This window comes from Schistocerca piceifrons, chromosome 5 (assembly GCF_021461385.2).
Source record: "Schistocerca piceifrons isolate TAMUIC-IGC-003096 chromosome 5, iqSchPice1.1, whole genome shotgun sequence".
Taxonomy (NCBI): Eukaryota; Metazoa; Arthropoda; class Insecta; order Orthoptera; family Acrididae; genus Schistocerca; species Schistocerca piceifrons.
The window spans coordinates 114863717-114885388 of record NC_060142.1 but is presented as its reverse complement, the minus strand read 5'-3'; the positions used below and the strand labels follow the sequence as shown (position 1 = coordinate 114885388).

At 38.2% G+C, this 21672-nt stretch overlaps 1 protein-coding gene across 1 annotated transcript in view; it reads right to left on the bottom strand.

The window, feature by feature from the left end:
- LOC124798777 (dynein intermediate chain 2, ciliary-like) overlaps positions 1–21672 on the bottom strand; it is a 247215-nt gene that overhangs the window by 168609 nt on the left and 56934 nt on the right. Inside the window, exon 4 of the mRNA XM_047262307.1 lies at positions 6632–6793. Coding sequence (XP_047118263.1) covers positions 6632–6793 — 162 coding nt within the window. The remainder of the gene's footprint in view (positions 1–6631; positions 6794–21672) is intronic.

The following is a 21672-nucleotide window of genomic DNA, read 5'->3' as shown; positions in this document are numbered from 1 at the left end:
CAGCAACTCAATTGCAATTATCTTTGAGACAGTTGCATGACACTGTAAGATAATAAATATTAAAATATATGGTTCAGATCGGAGCTGCTTGTGGAAGCAGTCATGTGTGTATCACATGCTCTCGCTTGTGTGTGTGTGTGTGTGTGTGTGTGTGTGTGTGTGTGTGTGTGTGTGTGTTTCCTTTACTGAAGAAGACTTTGACCAAAAGCTATTAATGTGTAACTGGCTTTTTGTTGTGCCTGTCTTCAACTGGATGGGTGATCTTTATGGTGAGTAGCAACCTGTCATTTTCCTAATATTGATAGTCCAATCTGGAGTTTCCATTGTTTGAAAGTATATAGTTAATTAGTTGCATATTCCATGGATTATTTTCACAGTTAATCATAAATACATGGAATCAGTCATTTTACATTCACATTATGCATTCATATGTACATATTACTACATTATTACCAGTTATAAGGTTTTTATATATAAATGTATGTCACACACTGACTGAAAAAACAGGGAAAGCATCTAAAAGATACAGTCAGACATCAGTGTAACATGGTACACATCAGCGGATGTGTAAATGACTTAAGAGCTACAATTCTATGTGACTGGTAGATAGCCCACCAGAATGTATTGGTGCTATTTCTGTTTGTTGTTGTCACCAGGCCTGGTAGTGTGTATAATAGACGTGAACAGTGTCAGACATTGACCGATCACTGTGAAGAACACAAAGATGCAGTGGAATCGTGTCCTCGTCATGACATTTCCAGTCAACCACATCTCACCATCACAAGGGAGGATCACTGTATGTACACCAAGCTTATCATAACCCCTTCACATCTGTGTCTGTGATCCCAGTTCAGTGGACTCACTGTACCATTCTGTGTCATATCCCACCTTTGCGTGGAGACTAGCAGCAGCTGGAGTAGGGAATTACCATCCCATGCGTAGGCTGCTGTTTATACCACAACATAAATGACACTGTCTGCAGCGCTGCCATTACTGGGAAGCGTGGACTGCTGATGAATGGTATCACACCATGTTCAGCAACGAATTGCGATTCTGCACTTCCCTTGATGATCACTGCTGTCAAATACAGCACCAACCTGTGGAAAGGTTTCACTCTTCAATTGTTTTGGTGAGGGACAGCAGTGTTACTCCTGGCATCGTGGTGTGGGAAACCATCAGGTATGACATCAGCTCACAGCTGGTAATCATCGACGGAATTGTGACGGCACAACAGTACGTCAAAGACATTCTGTGTCCTTGTGCATTCCCTCCTATGCAACATTACTGTGTTGCCAATTTTCAACAGGACAGTTCTCATTCAATCATTCCACTCCTATCTATGAATTGTCTGTTTGATGTTGATGTACCCATATAGCCAGTAAGATCTCCAAATCGGTCCCCAATAGGAAATGTGTGTGACCTATTTGGATATCAACTTAATCCTAGCACCCATATCTATGATATCAAGGACAATCACAACAGTTGTTGGCCAGCTTGCCCCAGGAGAGTATATAACTGCTTAATGACACCTTTTCCAACCAAATCAGTGCATGCATCCATGTTAGATTGGATGCAGTCCATACTGAGAAGTTCGTTGTAAATTCAGTGGATTTTGTAATCTCTGAAATAACATCACATACCATACCATATGAAGGTTTATTTCATTTCCTCCTCCCCTTCTAGATTTCCATCAGATCACAAGTTAAGCACCATCAGGCTTGCGTAGCACTTGGATAGGTGACCGTCCAGGTCTACTGAATGCTGTTGGCACGTAGGGTGTACTCAGTTCTTGTGAGGCCAATTGAGAAACTACTTGCTTGAGAAATGACAGCTCTGATCATGAAAGCTGACATTGGGCGAGAGAGTGGTATGCTGACCACACGCCTCTCCATATGTGCATCTGGTGATGCCTACGGGTTGAAGATGACACGGTAGCCAATCAGTAATGTTGGGCCTTCAAGGCCCTTCTGAAGTACAGGGTATAAATGCAGAGACTTTTACTGGTGACTGAGTACACTGAACAACATTACACCACACTGACTTCATTTGTAGACTAATTATTATAGCTAATTAGGAATAGTATGTTTTTAGATTGGTAGGTACTTCCAAGTACCTGTGGCAACAGTAAGCCATTAATGTTATATTTCACTAGCAGTAAGTTAAGTGTTGAAGTGGGGACCCACAGATGTGAAACAGTTAGCCTACACTGACAGGGATAGTCCATCTCATGGTACATTTACAGCCATGCAAAAAACATTAAGTAGTGAGTTATGTGACATGTTTGTGGATAGAGGCAGAAAAAAACAACTAACAAACTGAAGTGGGTACATATTAGGGTACCAAAGATCACAATATCTGCAATTATACCCTTAAGTGATTCCTTCCCATCACTTTTTACACATTACAAAAATATAAATTCTTCTACAGAATAGAAGACACTGTCAAGGAGAAACTTTTTCAATTTGTTTTCCAATTTAATTTTACTGCCTGTTGCTGGGTAGATTTTGGCAGCAGCATTGTACACCTCATTTTGTACTAAAGACAACCATAATGTGGAGCGCCAAACTTTTTCATCTGACATTGTAATAATGTACATCATTTTTCTTTTTGAATTGTAGTGCATTATTTGCAACAAACTTCATGAGGGAATAAATATGTCAACTTACTGATTTGCTCCTCCCCATCTGCATGGATCTGAAGCACAAATGTAGCTGAACTAAATCATTTTAGGAGTGATAATAAGATTGAAAGTTCAAAACTGGCTGAACTGGGCTGTTTTGGAAGTTCAAAATCTCATTACTATGGATATCTAAAAATTCTGAAGTTCCCATCCTAGTTATTATTTCCTCATTATGTGTTACACATATGATTGGTTTAGTACCTTTAGATAAGCAGAATTGAAGATGTATCTTTTTTTAAATTTAAAGTGAGACCATCTACAGAAAACCACTCAATAAATCTTTCACAAACTTTACTTAACATTTCTTCTGTTGCTGTATGTATGTTTGGTTATAATAGAGGGAAACATTCCACGTAGGAAAAATATATCTAAAAACAAAGATGATGTGACTTACCAAATGAAAGTGCTGGCAGGTCGACAGACACACAAACGAACACAAACATACACACAAAATTCAAGCTTTCGCAACAAACTGTTGCCTCATCAGGAAAGAGGGAAGGAGAGGGAAAGACGAAAGGATGTGGGTTTTAAGGGAGAGGGTAAGGAGTCATTCCAATCCCGGGAGCGGAAAGACTTACCTTAGGGGGAAAAAAGGACGGGTATACACTCGCACACACACACATATCCATCCACATATATACAGACACAAGCAGACATATTTAAAGAATGTCTGCTTGTGTCTGTATATGTGTGGATGGATATGTGTGTGTGTGCGAGTGTATACCCGTCCTTTTTTCCCCCTAAGGTAAGTCTTTCCGCTCCCGGGATTGGAATGACTCCTTACCCTCTCCCTTAAAACCCACATCCTTTCGTCTTTCCCTCTCCTTCCCTCTTTCCTGATGAGGCAACAGTTTGTTGCGAAAGCTTGAATTTTGTGTGTATGTTTGTGTTCGTTTGTGTGTCTGTCGACCTGCCAGCACTTTCATTTGGTAAGTCACATCATCTTTGTTTTTAAATATGTATGTATGTTTGGATTGATTACAGTCCTCATGTCATTTGCAAAAGAATCTGTTTGTTATATATTAGATAGAACAGCATGCACATATGAGTGAAACAATACCCCCCCCCCCCCCCAATTCAAATATATCTCCCCTGCTGCTTACATTCACTAAATTGTCAGGTACAGCTTTCTGCATCTTTTGGTTAGATATGGCATCTCCACTGCTTGCCTGTATCTCAATTCTGTAAAACTTCAGTTTATACAGGAAAATACTGCGATTCACACAGTAACTCTTGGTCACCAAAAATACCAACTTTTTTATTGTGTTATTTAATGCTTTTAAAAATTGGTGAGTAAATGTGTAAATGACATTGTCAGTTGAGTAACTCTTATGAAATCAAAACTCCCATTTACTGATGACATTACTGCTGCTTAGGTGGGATACTATTCTAGAATATATAATCTTCTCCAAAAATTTTAGAAAATGATGTCAGTAGTGAAATGGGTATGACATTGTAATTCTGTCAGAGACAGCAAAGGACCTGGAAGAGCAGCTGAATGAAATGGACAGTGTCTTGAAAGGAGAATGTAAGATGACCATCAACAAAAGAAAAATGAGGATAATGGAATACAGACATATTAAATCAGATGATGCTGTGGTAATTAGATTAGGAAATGAGACACTTAAAGTAGAAAATGACTTTTGCTATCTGGGAAGCAAAATAGCTGATGATTGTTGAAGTACATCTACGTCTACGTGTAGGAGGATATGAAATGTAGACTGATGATGGCAAGGAAAGCATTTCCGAAGAAGATAAATTTATTAACATCAAGTACAGATTTAAACATCAGGAAGTCTTTTCTGAAAGTATTTGCATGGAGTGTAGCCAAGTACGGAAGTGAAACATGGATGATAACTAGTTTAGACAAGAAGAGAAAAGAAGCTTTCGAAATGTGGTGTTACAGAAGAATGCTGAAGACTAGACTGGTAGATCATGTAACTAATGAGGAGCCAGGAGGTATTGATTGGTATCACACATTCTGAGGCATCACAGGATCACCAGTTTAGTACTAGGGGGCAGCATGGAGGGTAAAAATCATAGAGGGAGACCAAGAGATGAATAAGCAGATTCAGAAGGATGTAGGTTGCAGTATTTATTCGGAGATGAAGAGACTTGCACAGGATAGAGTAGCACGGAGAGCTGCATCAAACCAGTCTCTGGACCGAAGACCACAACAGCAACACACACCGCTGCAATGGAAGAAGCAAAAGCAAAAGACACATTTATAGATCATAGCACAGATCTTCAAAATCAGTTAACAGCTCCGAGGTCATAGACATTAATCATTTAATAAACACTCACAAGCTGTACAAGATCTTACTGAACAAGCATTCAAAGAAACATTATATGTCTGGTTAGTTGCCCACATGCTATGGTATAAAGTTGTATGTAAAATCAATAGATGCCTGTTCAACTTTTCTGTTATTAACTGTATTCTATCATACCTGAAGAATCTGGAGATGATAACGGCCTTCTGTGTGTTAGTTGACTGTTTTGTGTGTGTTTGTGTGTGTGTGTGTGTGTGTGTGTGTGTGTCTATATATTATGTATTTGATATTGTGTGTCAATAAAATTACAATTGTTTCCATTAGTGCTGAGAGTAAATGTAAAACAAATGTATGCCACTCCTCTTTTGAAGGCATCACCTACAAACAAATCTGTGTTAAAGCAATGAGCATCTCCACAGCATCATCCTACTCCAACCTATTCATGAGCCATCTACAGTAATCCTACCTAGCTACCCAAAATACCATACTTCTTGTTGTGTCTAGACAAGACAGCCTAGACACAATGAGAGGAAGCCGAAAGGCACGCGCTAAGCTAAAGCAGGATGGCGTGAGGTCTGAAACAGGATACGTAATGAATGCTATAAAGAAAAGTACGTAGCTTCTGGAATACTTAACTTTAATCCATCCTTTTGGTACATCTGGAGATTGTGGCGATACAAGTGAGACTCTTTAGATTCAGGCAATAAACTACTAGTGGCGCCTTGCTAGGTCGTAGCCATTGACTTAGCTGAAGGTTATTCTAACTATTGGCTCGGCTAATGAGCAATGCTTCGTCCATGTAGTCGCTAGCAAAGTAATCTGTACAACTGGGGCGAGTGCTAGTCAGTCTCTCGAGACCTGCCTTGTGGTGGCGCTCGGTCTGCGATCCCTGACAGTGGCGACACGCGGGTCCGACATGTACTAATGGACCGCAGCCGATTTAAAGCTACCACCTAGCAAGTGTGGTGTCTGGCGGTGACACCACATTTCTCACCTGGTTCACTTTCATGAATGACTTCTTTATGATCTGGACTGAGTGTGAGGACAGCCTATCCACATTCCTCCAGGCCATCAACACCTTAGTCTGACAGTTAGCAGTCATTTTTCATTGTGGCTGCCTGCTACTCAACACCTCCTCTGCATGGTGAGTAGCAATCTATGTTTTTTCATATAGTATTGTTTTATTGCTAACATCGCCAGTGGTCAATGGTAATACATAGTCAACTACAGCCTTCTAGTTTCTAGTAAAACAAAACTAGAGAGCAGAATGCTGAGAAAAAAGCTTACAGATTAAATGTAATCTGGGTGGTATTAAATTTACTCATCACAAAACAACATTTTTAACAGTAAGCCATACCTGGGTAAAATTATGCTCTGACTACATGCATGACCTGAAACTGACTTAGTTTAGTGTTCATTTTATTCATGCCTCACGTCGTTATTTTTCAGTTTCTAGGAAAAAATCTAAGTGTTTGTCCACTGCTGAAGGCACAGGTACATGAATATGTATTTTGGTGGTAGCATAACAAATGCTATTTGGAAAATGAGACATGTTTGTAAATACTATCACGCTATTACACTATGTTATCAGCTACATACCATAGATTTTTATCTTATGCTTTTCAACTTCCAAGCAGAATATCATAACAGAATTTATACAATAGTATCACTGATAACTCACAATAACCAAAGGACACCGCAAAGAAATCATAGTACTGTGGGTTCCAACAGACACCTGTTACATGATTTTTCTTTGTATTTTCATAAACAAATTTCCACAGTGGCAGTAAATTTCCTTCCACTTCTTTATACTGATCTGATGGGTCCTCCCAATACCTGAAATCTGATGCACACGGAATATATTTTACGAATGTAATGTAGAATTTCTTCTTACAGAACATGTCAAAATCTTACATAATTTTATCACAAATTTATACAGCATGCTTATAACATAAAAAATAGATATCAACTTGACAAACTATTACTTTGCCAAAAGACACAATATAAATGTATATTTTATGTAATCATGCAGTGAGGTATCTTGTGTGTGTCTGTGATACAGATAAGCATACCATAGGTGCGATCACATTAGATACATATCTGTTAAAAAGCCACACTAGCATATGGTTCCTGATGAAGAGCTGCAATCATTTCAGTAGTTCTAGTGACAACAGTCAGAATGATTTGCCCTGGAATAATAGCCAACACAGTCTTCTATGATGATTTTGCAAGTGGCTGAATAAAATGAGAACTATAGCCATTATATATCCTAGGGACATGTAGTTCTACTGTACAGTGTAATGATGATAGCATCTTTTTGTCTATAATATTTTGGAGGTAGAATAGTCCCCTGTTTAGACCTTTTGGTGGGGCTACTCAGGAGGATGTTGTGAACAGAAAAAAAAACAATCTAGCACCCTCGGGCATGTAGCATGTATTGTTAGATCCGTAAATCATGTTGGTAATGAAGAGGACTTGAAATGAGTAATGGATAGGTTGACGTTACATATAATGAAAATCAGTGAAGAGCTGCGGCAGGATGAACAGTATTTATGATCGGATAAGAAAAGGATTATCTATACAAAATCAAATGACATCAATGCAGGAGTAGATCCAATAATAAATAAGAAAATATGAATGCAGCTGTAACAATGAACAGCATAGTGAACACACTGTTGTAGTGAAGATACAAAAAGCCAAGAACCATCACAGTTGTACAAGTGTATGTGCATACTAGCTCCACAGATGAAGAAATTGAAAGAATGTCTGATGAGATAAAAGAAATTATTCCATTAATTAAGGGAGATAAAAACTTGATTGTGATGGGTGACTGGAATTCAGTAGTAGAAAAAGGAATGGAAGGAAAAATAATAGTTGTATACGTGAATACTGGCTACGGAAAGGAATGAAAGAAGAAGCTGCCAGGTAGAATTTTTTACAGAGTACAGTTCAATCATTGCAAACACTTGGTTTAAGAACTATGATGAGAAGTTGTGTAAGTGAAAGAGACTTGGAGACATTGGAATGTTTCAGATAGATTATATAATAACAAGATATAGCTTTAGAAAACAATAAAAAATTAAATGGCATAACATTTCTAGGAGCATCAATGGACTCCATCCAAAATTTATTGGTTATGAACTGCATTATGAAACTGAAGAAATAGCAGAAAATAAGGACATTAAGGAGATGGAATCTGACAAGCTGAAGGAACCAGAGCAAGGGACCATCTGCAAGTGACTAGCTGATATGTGCGAAAAATTATGTTACAAATTAATTTGGTAACTCTGAGAGATGAAATTGTGTACGCATCAGAGGATCAAATAGACAAAAATAGAGCACCCAGTAGAAATCTTTGGATAGCACAAACAATGTTGAATTTAATTAATAGAAGGAAATGAATATACAATTGCCTAAAATGAATTGAACAAAAAGCCATACAAACACATAAAAAATGAGATTGATGGAAGTGTTAAATGACAAAGCAGTAATGGTTTGAGGATCAACATAAAGTTGCAGAAGCATGCATGGGTATTTGAATGCAGCTATATGAGTATCAAAAACTCAGATGCCAAGCCAGTATTAAACAAAGAAGAGAACAATGAAAGGTTGAAGAAATATGTAGATGGGGATACAAGGAATGAGACACAAAAATAGTATTTTGGAAAGGGAAGAGAAAGCAGATGAAGATGAGATGGGAGATGTGGTATTGCAAGGAGCATTTGACAGAGCACTGTAAGGCACAAGTCAAAATAAGGAAACTGAAGTAGACAGAATTCCCTCAAAAGCTCCTTGGGAAAGCTAGCTGGGAAAAAACAATTCCATTTCTTGTACAAAATGTATGATATGTGCACAATACCCACATACTTCAATAAGAGCATACTAATCCCAATTCCAAAACAGGCAGGTGTGAATAGTATGAAACCAATTGTTCAATAAGTCATGGTTGCAAAATACTAACACAAATTATTTACAGAAGAACTGAAAAGGCAGCCTCGGGGAAAATCAGTTTCGTTTTCTGGAGATATCTAGAAACACATAAGGCAATTCTAATCCTATGAATTATATTAGAAGATAGAATTAAGAAAGACTAAGTTATATTTATAGGATTTATATTTTAGACATTGGTAACACTCAATCGCCTTCAGAAGACAAGATTTTTTGTATTGTTGATAAACATATATGAAAGTACATACATTACCCTAGCTTTAATTGCTCCTTATGTATGCCCATGTGGCACCCAGGATTTACATGTTGAAGATGGCTGTCCTTAGTTTTTCTGTGTTTGTTGTTATTAGCTGAGTGGGTTGTGCATCTGACTGCCATACAGTGGTCTCAGGTTCGATTCTCATCCGGGTTGAGGGTCTGTGGGTTGCGTTGTCTCATCATCATTGACATGCAAGTCACACAATGTAGTACCAACTAAAAAGAATTGCAACTCAGTGGCCAAACTTCCCCAGGTGGGGACTCCCAGCCATTAATGCCATATGATCATTTCACTTCATTTCACATTATGGAATGTCCAGTACTATCTTAGCTTCAGGAGCTGTTAGATCTCTCCTTGCAGAGAAGAAAGGGGTAGGTTGGTGAAGATTGAAAAGGAAGGACAGGCCAGGCCATTCAGACTCTAGTATGAGAGCAACCCACATGTCGTGAGAATGCAAGTATCTTGTAATAAAACAATATACAAATATTTATGGCAATCATCTTCAACATAAGGATCTCTCTCTCTCTCTCTCTCTCTCTTTCTCTCTCATAAACACACACACACACACACACACACACACACACACACACACACACATACACACACAGAGGGGGAGAGAGAGGGGGGGGGGGGGTAGGGTTCATCTCCATGGCCTAGGACACTGAGTGACTGCATGCCCCCAGGGTTGTTAGGCGTGTGACAAAGATCAAACGCATACCATAATTTCAAGTCTATATGATGCATGATACTAAGTGAAGGATTATATGCGAAAATATGATAATTTTGAGGTTTTTACTTTTTGGGAGCGAAATCATTGCAAAACAAATCAATTTTCCATACATTATTAGCTTATTATCAAGTGATTACAAAGCACATGCAAAACAATGAACTACACTCATGTTAAGATTCTATGGTAGCATGTACAAACGTCTTCCAATATATGCACCTTGCAGAAACCTTGTTGTGCAGTAAGATCCATTTTAGTGCTGAGTTTCATTACAGTTTGGCTTAATACTTAAATACTTCACTAACAATGAATTTTGGCTAGGTGCTTCCTGCAGAGTCTGGTTCCTCATTACAAGTGGTTATACTGGCAGCTGTGCTGTGAGCTGTGTAACAATTATTTTCAGCTCTTCATTCTCTAGTTCAGTACATTGAAGCGTTATTAAACAATAAGTAACTTTAACAGTTAGTGATAATTTGTGTAAGATATTAAGCAGGTGTAATGTAAAGTAGTGATGAAGAGATGTGCAGTGTTTATATGCCTAAGATAAAGCAGATGAAAAGAAGTCAGCTGCAAAAAAGTGCAGCAGAGGTTTCAAAATATTGAAATGTATGGGAGAATGATTCAGTATTTTGTTCATTGATAGCAAAGAGTCCTAATAATTGCTATAGGGCAAAATGCAAACACTGTAATAATTCTACAGTAGCTGCCCTAACTGTGCTAAAGAAACACGTGCAATCAAACAAGTATATTAATAAAATGAGTGGTATCACTGAAAAATCATACACAACTTTTTAAAGTCTTTGTCTAAAGGTACAAAAATGCTCGACAAACAAACTGTGGAAGCAGAGCTTAAAATTGCCACGTTCCTAGCAGCTCAAGACATTCATTTTAATACAACTAGTCATTCGAAAGCTATTTTAAAAGTGTGTTCCCTGTTTCTAAGACAGCACAAAATGTTGTTATGAAATGGAACAAAAGCACAGCTATGATAAGAAATGCTATTGCATGTTCTCATAAAACGGATCATATTTTCATGCTTCAAACATAAAATTCTCCATTTTGGCAGATGAAAGTAACAAAATTGCTTCAGTCAGTTCTGCTTGCATTGTTGTGTGTGTATTATGATGGAATGAAATATTTAGCAAACTCTACAGTTTGACTTTAATAATGACAGTGTCTGTAATTGGGGCAACTGGGGTTAACTTGTATGAGAAACTCACTCAAGTATTTGAACAACATAATATTCCATTAGAAAATGTCATTGATCTTGGCTCCGATAGGGCAAATGATATGATTGGAGAGCACAATTCTGTATCCAGTTGGCTAAAAATGCTTGTTCCTGTAATCATATTAACAAAATCCGCTTGTCATTCACTTCCATTGTGTGCTAATGATGGTTGCAAGGCACTTCCTAGTCATTGTGAAGAACTTGCAAGAGATGTACATAATTACTAAAAATAAGTTGAAAATGGCGATGTCAGCTAGCTCAGTTCCAAAAATGTATGCAGCTTAAAGTGCAGACAAGTTGGCTTTCAAATGTTGGGGCAGTGGGATGCATTAATTTTCCTTTTTGCTGATCAGTAGATTACAGAAAAGGTTAATAAGTCCAAAGAGATCCTAAAATTACTGTGTGATCCATTTATTAAACTGTATTTCCAGTTTCTAAGGTGGATTTTGGACAAATTTAATATAATTAATGCTTACTTCCATTCTTCAAATGTTTTAGTGCTTAACTTAAAGAAACAAATGTAAAAACATTTTAAATACATTTTGCTATCCTACATGAAACAGGATATGTTCAAAAAGAATCTCTGGATACAATCATTGTAGAGATGCAGAAAAGAGACAGTTTTTAGACATTAACAACTTGTATTGAGGTGTAGAACTTCTGGAAGCAATGAAGTTTTTTGCCAGGCTTCACCTCATAAGGGAATTTAGGGACTAAAGGAATTCAACTGTAGATCAAATTTAATGAACCTCTCCTGAAACATTTATCTGTATTACCTCCAATAAGAGCCTTGGTCTTGTACAGAGAAAGAAGGACACCTGCTTTAACAACACAACCAGATCTTGTGTGATGAGTCAAATCACCTGAACTGCAAAAGCAGATGATAAATGGTATTCTTTTCCCTTGGATGTGCTTCAAGCAGATATTTCCTCACACTCTGAACCTGATAAATTTTGGCACAAAGTACATTGAGCTTTTCATTATAATATGCTGCATATGAACTTTTAAAATAATTTTATTTTAAATTCATGTATGAAGGGAAAAATGTTACGCCAAGCTTTAAATGTATATAAATACAGGCTTAATCAAAGGACAACGCATATATGTTTTCATGTTGGACAAATCTCGTTTGATGACAGTGTGCATTGTATGGTGCTTCAGCAAACTTTGCCATGGCATATTACCACTTCTGCGTGCCACAGCAGAATGCGAGTGAGTACTCAGGTAAGACAAAAATCATTACTGCTACAAGATTATAAGCTGTCACCATGGAACTATTACCACTTCTGCATTCCACAGCAGAATGCAAGTGAGTATTCAGGTAAGACAAAAATCATTACTGCCACAAGACTTTAAGCTGTTTGGTTGTTACTGCTACCATCCTTATTGGCAGCTAGTGAGATTAGTTAATGAATGAGGAAAAGTGATAGAGAGACATTCCAATTTCAAATTTCCAATATAACTTTTTTGAATTACTTTTCTTTTAAATTTTTGTCTTCAGCAAGATATTCAGAATGAAAACCAAGTTGAGAAACTGGCTGTCTATATCTATGGTGAGTGGAACTCTCCTTGTATCACAGGGTGTCAAATGGTCTGGCAGCTGCTGCACTGCCTTCCAAACAAAGTCGGCAATTCTATGATTGAAGGAATGACCACTGGTCATTATTTCCCATTGTAGGATGTGGAAGAAGTTGATACGTTTCCACATATATCAGGCGATTATATTGAAGTCAGTAACCATGAAAAGACAAGAGTATACAGTTCTAGCAGTGACTGTTTATTTTTTTAAATTTTGTTAGATAGTTTTACTGTTTATTTTTTATTTTTTTTATTTTGTTAGATAGTTTTAATGTCCCCCCCATGAACCAAGGACCTTGCCGATGGTGGGGAGGCTTGCGTGCCTCAGCGATACAGATGGCCGTACCGTAGGTGCAACCACAACGGAGGGGTATCTGTTGAGAGGCCAGACAAATGTGTGGTTCCTGAAGAGGGGTAGCAGCCTTTTCAGTAGTTGCAGGGGCAACAGTCTGGATGATTGACTGATCTCGCCTTGTAACCCTAACCAAAACGGCCTTGCTGTGCTGGTACTGCGAACGGATGAAAGCAAGGGGAAACTACAGCCGTAATTTTTCCCGAGGGCATGCAGCTTTACTGTATGGTTAAATGATGATGGCGTCCTCTTGGGTAGAATATTCTGGAGGTAAAATAGTCCCCCATTCGGATCTCCAGGTGGGGACTACTCAAGAGGACGTTGTTATCAGGAGAAAGAAAACTGGCATTCTGCAGATCGGAGAATGGAATGTCAGATCCCTTAATCGGGCAGGTAGGTTAGAAAACTTAAAAAGGGAAATGGATAGGTTAAAGTTAGATATAGTGGGAATTAGTGAAGTTCGGTGGCAGGAGGAACAAGACTTTTGGTCAGGTGAATACAGGGTTATAAATACAAAATCAAATAGGGATAATGCAGGAGTAGGTTTAATAATGAATAAAAAAATAGGAGTGTGGGTAAGCCACTACAAAGAGCATAGTGAACGCATTATTGTGGCCAAGATAGACATGAAGACCACACCTACTACAATAGTATAAGTTTGTATGCCAACAAGCTCTGCAGATGATGAAGAATTTGATGAAATTTATGATGAGATAAAAGAAATTATTCAGGTAGTGAAGGGAGACGAAAATTTAATAGTCATGGGTGACTGGAATCCGAGAGTAGGAAAAGGGAGGGAAGGAAACATAGTAGGTGAATATGAATTGGGGGAAAGAAATGAAAGAGGAAGCCGTCTGGTAGAATTTTGCACAGAGCATAACTTAATCATAGCTAACACTTGGTTCAAGAATAATAAAAGAAGGTTGTACACATGGAAGAATCCTAGAAATACTAGAAGGTATCAGATAGATTATATAATGGTAAGACAGAGATTTAGGAACCAGGTATTAAATTGTAAGACATTTCCAGGGGCAGATGTGGACTCTGACCATAATCTATTGGTTATGAGCTGTAGATTAAAACTGAAGAAACTGCAAAAAGGTGGCAATTTAAGGAGATGGGATCTGGGCAAACTGACTAAACCAGAGGTTGTACAGAGTTTCAGCGAGAGTATAAGGGAACAATTGTCACAAGTGGGGGAAAGAAATACAGTAGAAGAAGAATGGGTAGCTCTGAGGGATGAAGTAGTGAAGGCAGCAGAGGATCAAGTAGGTAAAAAGATGAGGGATAGAAGAAATCCTTGGGTAACAGAAGAAATATTGAATTTAATTGATGAAAGGAGAAAATATAAAAATGCAGTAAATGAAGCAGGCAAAAAGAAATACAAACGTCTCAAAAATGAGATCGACAGGAAGTGCAAAATGGCTAAGCAGGGATGGCTACTGCACAAAGGTAAGGATGTAGAGGCTTATCTCACTAGGGGTAAGATAGATACTGCCTACAGGAAAATTAAAGAGACCTTTGGAGAAAAGAGAATCACTTGTATGAATATCAAGAGCTCAGATGGAAACCCAGTTCTAAGCAAAGAAGGGAAAGCAGAAAGATGGAAGGAGTATATAGAGGGTCTATACAAGGGCGATGTACTTGAGGACAATATTATGGAAATGGAAGAGAATGTAGATGAAGACGAAATGGGAGATACAATACTGCGTGAAGAGTTTGACAGAGCACTGAAAGACCTGAGTCGAAACAAGGCCCGGGAGTAGACAACATTCCATTAGAACTACTGACGGCCTTGGGAGAGCCAGTCCTGACAAAACTCTACCATCTGGTGAGCAAGACGTATGAGACAGGCGAAATACCCTCAGACTTCAAGAAGAATATAATAATTCCAACCCCAAAGAAAGCAGGTGTTGACAGATGTGAAAATTACCGAACAACCAGTTTAATAAGCCACAGCTGCAAAATACTAACGTGAATTCTTTACAGATGAATGGAAAAACTAGTAGAAGCCAACCTTGGGGAAGATCAATTTGGATTCTGTAGAAATATTGGAACACGTGAGGCAATACTGACCTTACGACTTATCTTAGAAGAAAGATTAAGGAAAGGCAAACCTACGTTTCTAGCATTTGTAGACTCAGAGAAAGCTTTTGGCAATGTTGACTGGAATACTCTCTTTCAAATTCTAAAGGTGGCAGGGGTAAAATACAGCGAGTGAAAGGCTATTTACAATTTGTACAGAAACCAGATGGCAGTTATAAGAGTTGAGGGACATGAAAGGGAAGCAGTGGTTGGGAAGGGAGTGAGACAGGGTTGTAGCCTCTCCCCGATGTTATTCAATCTGTATATTGAGCAAGCAGTAAAGGAAACAAAAGAAAAATTCGTAGTAGGTATTAAAATCCATGGAGAAGAAATAAAAACTTTGAGGTTCGCCGATGACATTGTAATTCTGTCAGAGACAGCAAAGGACTTGGAAGAGCAGTTGAATGGAATGGACAGTGTCTTGAAAGGAGGATATAAGATGAACATCAACAAAAGTAAAACAAGGATAATGGAATGTAGTTGACTTAAGTGGGGTGATGCTGAGGGAATTAGATTAGGAAATGAGACACTTAAAGTAGTAAAGGAGTTTTGCTATTTGGGGAGCAAAATAACTGATGATGGTCGAAGTAGAGAGGATATAAAATGTAGACTGGCAATGGCAAGAAAAGCATTTCTGAAGAAGAGAAATTTGTTAACATCGAGTATAGCTTTAAGTGTCAGGAAGTCGTTTCTGAAAGTATTCGTATGGAGTGTAGCCATGTATGGAAGTGAAACATGGACGATAAATAGTTTGGACAAGAAGAGAATAGAAGCTTTCGAAATGTGGTGCTACAGAAGAATGCTGAAGATTAGATGGGTAGATCACATAACTAATGAGGAGGTATTGAATAGAATTGGGGAGAGGAGGAGTTTGTGGCATTACTTGACAAGAAGAAGGGACCGGTTGGTAGGACATGTTCTGAGGCATCAAGGGGTCACAAATTTAGCATTGGAGGGTAGTGTGGAGGGTAAAAATCATAGAGGGAGACCAAGAGATGGATACACTAAGCAGATTCAGAAGGACGTAGGTTGCAGTAAGTACTGGGAGATGAAGAAGCTGGCACAGGATAGAGTAGCATGGAGAGCTGCATCAAACCAGTCTCAGGACTGAAGACCACAACAACAACAGTTTTAATGTTTTTTTTGTAACTGTGGGTCATAGGCCAATTGATACTGGAAGCATAGCCTGAGATGGTAGTAGGTGGGAGAGATTGAAAAATGAAGATGTATGATATTTTCAGTGGTAGATTGATAATATTGTAGTGGGTTGTATGAATCACTTGCATTGACTTCCTAACAACACTGGCACCCCCCAACCAGTATGAGTTTACTTCATATGTATGCCTGAGATCCATTTAATATGCTCTTGTGACGTCAGACTTGATCTTGTTTTGTGAAAATTCAGCCAAAAAAGGTTTTAAAACTCATTAATGGAGCATGTGTATGTATTTAATGCATACATGTTTTGTTTCTAATGCCAACCTTACCAAATAACGTGACTATGTTATACACTATTTTAGCGATGGGGTTATTTTTTTTGGTCATCAGTCTACTGACTGGTTTGATGCGGCCCGCCACGAATTCCTTTCCTGTGCTAACCTCTTCATCTCAGAGTAGCACTTGCAACCTACGTCCTCAATTATTTGCTTGACGTATTCCAATCTCTGTCTTCCTCTACAGTTTTTGCCCTCTACAGCTACCTCTAGTACCATGGAAGTCATTCCCTCATGTCTTAGCAGATGTCCTATCATCCTGTCCCTTCTCCTTATCAGTGTTTTCCACATATTCCTTTCCTCTCCGATTCTGCGTAGAACCTCCTCATTCCTTACCTTATCAGTCCACCTAATTTTCGACATTCGTCTATAGCACCACATCTCAAATGCTTTGATTCTCTTCTGTTCCAGTTTTCCCACAGTCCATGTTTCACTACCATACAATGCTGTACTCCAGACGTACATCCTCAGAAATTTATTCCTCAAATTAAGGCCAGTATTTGATATTAGTAGACTTCTCTTGGCCAGAAATGCCTATTTTGCCATAGCTAGTCTGCTTTTGATGTCCTCCTTGCTCCGTCCGTCATTGGTTATTTTACTGCCTAGGTAGCAGAATTCCTTAACTTCATTGACTTCGTGACCATCAATCCTGATGTTAAGTTTCTCGCTGTTCTCATTTCTACTACTTCTCATTACCTTCGTCTTTCTCCGATTTACTCTCAAACCATACTGTGTACTCATTAGACTGTTCATTCCGTTCAGCAGATCATTTAATTCTTCTTCACTTTCACTCAGGATAGCAATGTCATCAGCGAATTGTATCATTGATATCCTTTCACCTCGAATTTCAGTTCCACTCCTGAACCTTTCTTTTATTTCCATCATTGCCTCCTCAATGTACAGATTGAAGAGTAGGGGCGAAAGGCTACAGCCTTGTCTTACACCCTTCTTAATACGAGCACTTTGTTCTTGATCGTCCACTCTTATTATTCCCTCTTGGTTGTTGTACATATTGTATATGACCCGTCTCTCCCTATAGCTTACCCCTACTTTTTTCAGAATCTCGAACAGCTTGCACCATTTTATATTGTCGAACCCTTTTTCCAAGTCGACAAATCCTATGAAAGTGTCTTGATTTTTCTTTAGCCTTGCTTCCATTATTAGCCGTAACGTCAGAATTGCCTCTCTCGTCCCTTTACTTTTCCTAAAGCCAAACTGATCGTCACCTAGCGCGTTCTCAATTTTCTTTTCCATTCTTCTGTATATTATTCTTGTAAGCAGCTTCAATGCATGAGCTGTTAAGCTCATTGTGCGATAATTCTCGCACTTGTCAGCTCTTGCCGTCTTCGGAATTGTGTGGATGATGCTTTTCCGAAAGTCAGATGGTATATCACCAGACTCATATATTCTACACACCAACATGAATAGTCGTTTTGTTGCCACTTCCCCCAATGATTTTAGAAATTCTGATGGAATGTTATCTATCCCTTCTGCCTTATTTGACCGTAAGTCCTCCAAAGCTCTTTTAAATTCCGATCCTAATACTGGATCCCCTATCTCTTCTAAATCTACTCCTGTTTCTTCTTCTATCACATCAGACAAATCTTCACCCTCATAGAGGCTTTCAATGTATTTTTTCCACCTATCTGCTCCCTCCTCTGCATTTAACAGTGGAATTCCCGTTGCACTCTTAATGTTACCACCGTTGCTTTTAATGTCACCAAAGGTTGTTTTGACTTTCCTGTATGCTGAGTGTGTCCTTCCGACAATCATATCTTTTTTGATGTCTTCACATTTTTCCTGCAGCCATTTCATCTTAGCTTCCCTGCACTTCCTATTTATTTCATTTCTCAGCGACTTGTATTTCTGTATTCCTGATTTTCCCGGAACATGTTTGAACTTCCTCCTTTCATCAATCAACTGAAGTATTTCTTCTGTTACCCATGGTTTCTTAGCAGCTACCTTCTTTGTACCTATGTTTTCCTTCCCAACTTCTGTGATGGCCCTTTTTAGAGATGTCCATTCCTCTTCAACTGTACTGCCTACTGCGCTATTCCTTATTGCTGTATCTATAGCGTTAGAGAACTTCAAACGTATCTCGTCATTCCTTAGTACTTCCGTATCCCACTTCTTTGCGTATTGATTCTTCCTGACTAATGTCTTGAACTTCAGCCTACTCTTCATCACTACTATATTGTGATCTGAGTCTATATCTGCTCCTGGGTATGCCTTACAATCCAGTATCTGATTTCGGAATCTCTGTCTGACCATGATGTAATCTAATTGAAATCTTTCCGTATCTCCCAGCCTTTTCCAAGTATACCTCCTCCTCTTGTGATTCTTGAACAGGGTATTCGCTATTACTAGCTGAAACTTGTTACAGAACTCAATTAGTCTTTCTCCTCTTTCATTCCTTGTCCCAAGCCCATATTCTCCTGTAATCTTTTCTTCTACTCCTTCCCCTACAACTGCATAATCAACTGCTTAATCAAATCCATCCATCGGGTTCGAGGTCTTCCTTGAGGTCTTTTCCTATCTACCTGTCTTTCCAAATTTATTTTGGCTGTTCTAGTTGGCTCCATTCTCATCATTTGCCCGTACTATCAAAGTCTAAATGCGTCAGTTCGACCTAATAGGGATATCTTTATTCCAGCTTCTTTTCTCATCTCCTCATTCCTTAACTTGTCCATCTTGGTCTTCTGGATGGTAGATTTAAGAAATTTATCTCTTGTGCTTGCAGCCTTGATGATTCTCTTTTTGTGAGGGTACATGTTTGAATACTATAGGTCAATACTGGTATGAAATAGCTATTAAACATCATCAGTTTGGCCGGCTTTGGAATCAACTCATCCCATAAAAGTGATCTTACTTGTTGGTAGAATTCAGATCCTTTTTGGGCTCTGTTGGTGATTTGATTTCTGACAAAATTATCATTGGAGAGTACACTTCCAAGGTAAGGAAAACTGTCCACACACTCTAATTGGTGCTCTCCTAGTTTTACACTTGCTAGTTGTCCATCTCTGTTAACATGCACAACAACCTTGTAGAATTACAAAAAGAGTTAGCTACAAAAAGTCCCGTTAACAACTGTGATGGCACGGGGGCAAATATTCCCATAAGAAATTTTCCTGGTGAAAATTAGCTACTTCCTGCAGATTTTATACAACACTGCCACGATAATTTTGTTCTTGAAATGACTGACATGCTTAACCCTCAAGTGGGCATGCGTACATATAAACTGCACCACCCACAAATAACATTGTTTTGTACCAATCCATTATTGTCTTACAGTTGCTAGCCCATACCGATTCCTTCATTACTGCTTCAGCCAACATTGTGCTAACTTGTGCTCTCATACATCCAACTGAGCTTTAATAATATACAACAAACAAAGAGCTAGGTGAGGAAAAATTTACAGTACCTGCAAGAAAACAATGATATTACAAGCTAGTGGCAACAATCCCATAATGAGGCATTTGTCTATGAGATAATTAGCAATCAAATAAGAAGTTGGCTGAGATCTAATGTACCTGCACTGTTTAATGCTTCAAGAGAGTCATTACTGTGGGGTAACACTTGTACATGGCAATAAAGTGATATAATAAAAGTTTATTTTATTATTGTTTAATTAAACAGTGATTTAGTTCATATAATGTAAGTTTATTTTATTGTTGTTTAATTAAAGTAAGCTTACACTGTGATTTTTTTCATACATGTTTACCTTGGTAACATAAATACAGCTGTTCTTTAGATGTGTACAAGTACACCCTATGCTAACTTGTGTTATAAAAACAGCATGCCCACTTCAGGCTTAATATTAAATTTGTAAACATTTTTTGGGTGGTGAAGCACTACCATGGGCTAATCAACATCCAAGTTCAGAATTGTCATATAGTGGATTTGGGAAGGAATTTTTAAGTAAATTTTCATTTTAGTCACAACAAAAAAGGATCAAAGGGGATTTTTAAATGGGAGAAATCACAAAGGGAAGTGGCAGCGTGAAACAATATTGCGAAAAACAGCACAGAGACTAGTTCACTTATGTGAACCTTTTGATGACCTTACTGAAAAGATTACCAGGGAAAGTACCATGGGGTTTGGTATGTGGTCAGGATGACTTGACTGAACCATTTTTAAAATATGTTCAAAAGCTGGGCTGAGCTTTAGAGAAGAATGATAGACAAAATTTTAATCATATTGGTTATCAGTACGGGGTATGGAACCAGAATCATAATGGGGGAAATTAGGAGGGATGGTATGCTGGCAATTATAGTAGTGACTACTAAGGGGCTGTAAATATAGGAAATCTTAATAAGAACAAAAATAATAGGAACATAAACAGAGAAATTGAAAGCATATGCAAGTCATGAGAGGAAAATAATAGATTACAAGACAGTAGGAGATTAGACAGTTAGGGAATATTCAAGGTAAGTGATGGAAGCTTGTCAGTTTGGGACAAGGAGTGAAAACCAAAAACAAGCTAATAAGTTTGGAAAAAGATTTAAAGGGAGAAGAAAAAAAGAGATTTTACGGGTAGAGTAAAAGGGAGATATATCAGTTGAACAGACTGTATTTTGATAAAGAATTTTGGAAAGCAATGAATGATAGTATGAAAGACAACAATAATTAGGCATGTAATAAAAAATTTGGGATGGATACTGAGGTATTTACAAATTTTAATAGTTATGCAGAAAATTAGACCTTAAGGGGAGGAGTGATGACAAGTACAGGGTTATTACAAATGATTGAAGCGATTTCACAGCTCTACAATAACTTTATTATTTGAGATATTTTCACAATGCTTTGCACACACATACAAAAACTCAAAAAGTTTTTTTAGGCATTCACAAATGTTCGATATGTGCCCCTTTAGTGATTCAGCAGACATCAAGCCGATAATCAAGTTCCTCCCACACTCGGCGCAGCATGTCCCCATCAATGAGTTCGAAAGCATCGTTGATGCGAGCTCGCAGTTATGGCACGTTTCTTGGTAGAGGAGGTTTAAACACTGAATCTTTCACATAACCCCACAGAAAGAAATCCCATGGGGTT